The following is a 6,410-nucleotide window of genomic DNA, read 5'->3' on the forward strand; positions in this document are numbered from 1 at the left end:
AGATAGATAGATAGATAGATAGATAGATAGATAGAAACTTTATTCATCCCTTTGGGATTTACCCTCAGGGAAATTGTAGTTCAGTCTCCCACACAACACCAATACATCAAATCCTTAAACTGTTTTTTTAATTAGCATTTAGCTTGATTCTATAGTTCCTCTATTTCTATGGTACTCCTGTTAGCCAGTGAGGAGTTGAAGAGTTTTATTGCATGAGGCACAAATGAGTTCCTTTGGTCCTGCACTTTGGAAGAAGCAGTCTCCCACTGAACCTGCTTTCCTGACTGCTGATGACAGTGTGCAGAGGGTGGCTGGTGTTGTCCATAATATCCTCGAGTTTCTGTAGGGTTCTCCTCTATGCCACTGCTGCCAGAGAGTCAAGCCTTGTGCCAACCACTGAGCCAGCCCTCCTGATTTGCTTCTTCATCTTAGAAAGGTCTGTCTTCGAGATGCTTCCACCCCAGCACACCATAGCATATAAGAGGTCGCTGGCGACAACAGACTGGTAAAACAACCTCAGCAGCTTTCCACAGATGTTAAAGGATCTCAGCCTCCTCAGGTAGTACATCCTGGTCTGAGCCTTCTTATAAAGCTGCTTGGTGTTGCTTGTCCAGTCCAGCTTGTTGTCCAGCCGCAGGCCAAGATATTTATAGGTCTGCACAACCTCCACCTCTCCCCTCCTATCAGAACTGGTCATGGACTACCTCTTTCCYCCCTGAAGTCAATGACCAGTTCCTTTGTCTTGGAAGTATTTAGATGCAGGCTGCTTCTATGGCACCAGACAACAAAGTCCCTCACCAGGCTCCTGTACTCCTCTTCACTGTCCTGGATGTACCCCATGATGGCAGTGTCATCAGTGTACTTCTGAATACGACATGTTTCAGAGTTATAGCAGAAGTCTGAGGTGTGGAATATGTGGAAATGTTTATTATTAAATCTAAAGGTCATTATTATGTTTATTCAGTTAAAAATGTTAACTATGAAAAAATATATTTACCTCCAAATCATAATGCAACAAATAGAGCGGCTKCTCCCGTCGTCTTTTATCCACCGCCTTTTCTTTTTATTACGTTTTTTTATCTCTTAAAATGAGTCCACAAACTATCACTATTGCTTCTACATCGTCATCCGGGTTTGGTTATTCTAAATTCTCGCTATGTTGGGGGTTTTACTGGATTATCCTCTGGAATCGGGATGTTCGTGACTGGAATCGGTTTGTGTTGCTCCTGCCTTGGACACACGAACCTATCGACCCTGTTGTACTTTTATCAACTCTGTGCTCACAGAGGTTTGGAGAATCGGCCGACAATTCTTAAATCTTTCCGTCTAAACCAGACTTGGGCAGCTCTCTGACTCTGGTCTCTATAGTAACGTTTATCCCTTCAAATTAACAGAAGCGCCACAAAAACGAACATTTTACTTTCGTGAAAATTTTAACTCACGATAATGACTAACGGGAGCCCTGAGCTTGTTTCTCTGCAACGGGACCGTCTCATCTGGGAGTGATGAGAGACAAGAACACCCAAGCTGTGTTGCTTGAGCACAGCGTGCTTGGTCTCTATGTGGCAAAGCAGCTTGAAGCTTGGTCGCCGCATGTTACGCAGAGCGGGCTCGTAATGCGAGACTCACCTACCGGTCCGGGATAAATCCATTCTCCTATCTCTTCTCTGGGCCTTTTCCCCTTTGCAAAGAAACTTTCCAAAGACATCTGATCTGTTTCTTACTCATTTTCCTGCTTGTGGGCTCAATGTTGGCACGCAAGTAACCGAGACTTCCAGTGATTCACTTCCTGCTAAAGAGCCCCCTGGTGGTTGAAGAAAAATCCACATATAAACGCCTTATAGTCCGGAAAATACAGTAAATGAAAAAAAAATCTGAATGCTCTCTGGTATTGTTCAGGGGGCTAGACCAAATGTGGAGGCGGGCCGGATTCGGCCCGCGGGCCGTTGTTTGGGAACCCCTGACGTAGATGATCAAACCGCCACCTCTGCTTTTACCACATGCCTTCTGATCTCTATCAGCTCTGACCGTTGTAAATCCGCGCAGAGTAACGGTAGCGTCCAGTATGCTGTCAGTTAGCCATGTCTCCGTCAGGATCCATCATATTGTGTAGTGAGTTGACATTCCCCATGATYACGGAGGGAAGTGATGGTTTAAAACGCCTCCGGTTCTCGGCGAGCCTAGCCTTAAGCTTAGCTCCAGCCTTGCAGCCTCGATACCACCTTCTTACCTCCGCTGGGATGGCTTACTTCCGTCAGGCTCTTCCCGAGGGCCAGCATTTCTCTCTTGAATAAACAAGAGAGCTGACTCTTGTGTACAGACCCGCTGTTTCCATATAGTTTAAACGAACGTAAATAAATTAAATAAGACAAATAAAGTTAATAGTGCTGAGGAGCGACTAGAGTTGCTGCAGTTAACATACAGCGCATCATTAATCAATTAAGGAGTAAGCTAACTGGAGCGTCAAGAATGTCACACAATGCATTTGGATTATGTGTTTCCCAAGACAAAAATGGCTCAAACAAAGCCAAATAATTATATCCAAAACATGCAGTACAATTATCTCCTCAAGGAGGTAGCTAAAAGCTAGCCCACAGTGCAACATTAGCAGAAGGCTCAAGGCTACTATTGAACCAATGGCTACATCATTATCAACACAAAAAATGTATGTCTAAAATAAGCTTTGCTGTCATTTTAGTGTTTTTAGCAGCTTACCACTTTGCTGTGTACCTTGTTTAAGAAAAGAGAAGGAACTGACCCTCAGTCATACGAAGTCTTTGGGAAAATCCCTCTTGATACTGGCAAAGGTTGCTGAAGCACTCGCCCTTAAGTGCTACGTGCAAACTTACTTTTCCCGCTGAGCTGCATACATTTCCAAGAAAAGTCTAATTTATCCAAACACATCAAAGAGGCTGGAGGCAATGTGCGTTAATACATGCACCAACGAACATTTTGACTTAATTACTTCCAAATTTGGCACAACTGAACTTGGACTACAAAATCACTGCAAGGAAAAAAATGGCAAATTCACAAAACTGATTAGCCAGAAGTAATAACCTTATCTAGCAGTTCAATAGCAAATTTGGTGACATCTTAGAAAAGAAAAACGTTATAGTGAATAGAGAAAAATCAACACACTGAAGAATAAAACCTGGAAAGAATGTAAAGATATCTACACAGCACCRGGAGAAAACAAATTTACATTTAGTTCACTCATAAGCACTCAAAGTATGCAAAAAAATTTATTAAAAAAAAGGACTTTGTATGTGTTCCCTTTAAGGCAAAAAAAAAAAAATGCAAGCGGTATAATTTGAAAATAGTGCATCAGTTTGTGTCTTGATATTATTGCAGTTGTTATTCCATATTCTTCTCCGAAAAGAATATAGAAAAACTCCTACTTTCTGCGTAGAGTAATCCTGTTTTCCTCATTCATCTGACTTCCCTTCGTTTCTCCTCCCCCAGCTCAGTAAAGGTTGCTCTCTGCACTTGGCCCAGCGCTGGAGCCAGCTATTTAACATCCAGTTGAGGAGGATGTCCATTCTATCCAAAGATTCGGCTCCAGGACTCATCATGGCCACAGGTGGGAGAGCCAGAAGTGTTACAGATGTTAGAAAACCCTGCCAATCACCAAGGCAGCTTCTTCCACATGTTTTCTGTCTCCTACTTGGCTTTTTGAAAACAGCAAATTGGATGTTTGATGTCAATTTAAAAAAAAAAATCATAATTCTTATGGCCTCTTCCATGGAAGCCATATAGGAGAGGCTATAGCCATATATATAGCCTCTATATAGGAGAGCCTTATATATTGAGGCTAAATGGCTCTCCTATATAGAGGCTATATATAGGAGAGCCATATAGCTTCCTATATAGCTCCTATATAGGCTCCTATATAGGCTCCTATATAGGAGCCATATATAGGCTCATATATAGCCTCTCCTTGGCTATATGGAGAGGTCATATAGCCTCTCCATATATGGCGAGGGAGGGAATCGTTTTGCTGGAATCCCTTAGCAAAGGGATTACAAGAATCCCTTTGCTGAGGGTTCAGATACACAGAACACTTTTCAGGGTTTGTGCAGCTACTTGGAAAATCTTCCACTTTTTGAATTTTTCAATACTTTATATTGATCTATCAGAAAAAGTACAATAAAATTAAAGTTTGTGGTTTTAACTTAAAATCTTATGATTATTTGATTAACCAAAAAAGGTGAAGGTAAAACTGCCACTTGAGGAGTTTTGGCTAAAACACATTGAGAAATGTGTTTTTATCTTAAATGCAAATTTTATATATTTCTTGTACAATTTTGGCTTTATTGCTGCTTTGAATATGTTGATTTTTTCATCAAATGGCTTTTTTTGGATCTGTATACTCCAGTTAGCAATTAATTGATTACTATATTTTTTGACGATTATTTCAATAATGGGGAGAGGTTCGAAGTAGGGCTGGGCGGTATGAGGAAAAATCTAATGTCCTGAAATTTTTTTGCTATATCATGATACATGATATATATCACTATATTTTTAAATAATCTCTACTGTTATTTTATACTATAGACCTGTTGCAGCATTATGTCATGTGCGCAAGTTCCCATCCCCATCTCCCTGCTAGAAGGCAAAAARCTGCTCGCTGACGATGACTGCTATTCTTAGCTGTCAAGTTATCAATATAACATGATAAATCTTAAATGTATAAGAAAAAGGGACGCAGTGCTTTGCTACTGATTGTCAACACTAGGACAACKAGATAAAGTTTTATTTAAAAAAATAGTGAGAGAGAGAGAAGTATTTCAGTTATTCTGCTGACTTTGACAACCTGTAGATGTGTTGCTGAATTTGTGTTTTGGTTCAGTTAAAAAAAAAGAAAAAAGGTGACTTGCCAACACATCAACTCTGACAGATTGTCAATAGAGCAGCTGTTTAATGTAGCTACTCACTTACCAACACTGTGTTAGATTAACTAATAGCAGCAATAGCTAATCTGCCACAGAGATCACTTATTAGCAGGGCCGGCCCAAGGCACAAGCAAACTAAATGGCCGCTTAGGGCCCCCTAAGTGGAACTGATTATTTGTTTTTTTTAGTGATGATTTTTATGTGATTATATTAACAAAAACCCACAACTTTATTATAAAAGCCAGGGCTCTTGGGGGCCCGGTTGGCTGTGGTTGGTACCGCACTGCATAGTAATATGAGCTGCCGTGCAGTGTGCATTCAAACCTCAAAATCACCGGTGGAAGATAAGTTATCAAAACAATGTTGCAAAAAAAGGGCTTATCCTTCAGGGAGATAGAAAATAAAGAGGAAGAATAGAAAAAAAGCCAAGATCAAGGTATATTTTAATGTGTCTTGGTACATTAAAACATACCTTAAAGTTTATCAAAAACATTTGTGCAGCTGCTAATAGAAACTTAGCTTGATAGGGACCTTGAACAATCCAGTTCAACACCCAAATATTTATGTTACAATGTTTGTATTTGTGTGACACTGAGTTTTAACTTTAAATGAGTTGATTAATGGTTGGCCCTAAATGTTTCTGAGGGATTTTTGGCTTCAAAACGACATGTTTGATAGCAATAATTAATACTTCACCAAGTTTGACATTGGCTATGTAACCTGCACAAAATAATCAACCCGTATTTTATTTTGGYGGGTCAAACTGACGGCACACTTTTAAGTTCCGGGTCACAGGTGAACTCGGATCTCCATTGCTGTTGCTGCTGTCACTGTGGCTAGCTGCTTGCCTTGGCATCTTCCAAAATCACAGAAGAATACGGCTGGATCGAGCCTTATTAAAACAGCCGAAGAATTATATTGGGTGTTTTCTGGCAACCGCTCGGCGGTCAGGTTTTTTTTTCCACCCCATTTCTTCCCAGGATGGCAAGCTACCGGATCACCGCAGCTTTGCGGTAGGAATTAATTGAACCAAACTACTTTACTCATTCTGGATCTATTGCCTTGGATCATGGACTAAAAACAGTCGGATTATTGATTGATGGACCATTAATCACCCTGGATTCAAGAACGGACTTAAAATATGAAAATAACTCTTGGGTGTCATCAGGGTTTATTGTTTTGTTTTTCCTTGTTGTGTCTATTGGTTATACTTATAGGAAATCATTATTTTTCGTGTTTAATATATTTATTAGCATTTTCACTGTAATTTACAAAGTTCTTCAAAGGAATAGGAAAGACAAAATATACAAACCACAAATAATAATAATAATAAAAAAACCCAAACACATCCCACCCAATAAACAACAACATTCCCCTAAATACTGTCACCTAAAAAGTGTGTAGCAAAAACTGAAAAGTTAAGAAATTACAAAAATCTATGTCAAGATTTACTGAAGCAGTGCTCAACCAAAATTTCCAGGGTCAGCTATTCCAGAACCTCTGTTGAAGGTTTATTGA

General features: G+C 40.0%; 1 protein-coding gene across 5 annotated transcripts in view; it reads left to right on the forward strand.

The window, feature by feature from the left end:
- sorl1 (sortilin-related receptor, L(DLR class) A repeats containing) overlaps positions 1–6,410 on the forward strand; it is a 303,395-nt gene that overhangs the window by 130,767 nt on the left and 166,218 nt on the right. For all 5 annotated transcript variants that reach the window (XM_017308199.1, XM_008425236.2, XM_017308196.1 and 2 more), the window contains one exon: positions 3,463–3,580. In XM_017308199.1, coding sequence (XP_017163688.1) covers positions 3,463–3,580 — 118 coding nt within the window. The remainder of the gene's footprint in view (positions 1–3,462; positions 3,581–6,410) is intronic.

Source organism: Poecilia reticulata, linkage group LG13, assembly GCF_000633615.1.
Source record: "Poecilia reticulata strain Guanapo linkage group LG13, Guppy_female_1.0+MT, whole genome shotgun sequence".
NCBI lineage: Eukaryota > Metazoa > Chordata > Actinopteri > Cyprinodontiformes > Poeciliidae > Poecilia > Poecilia reticulata.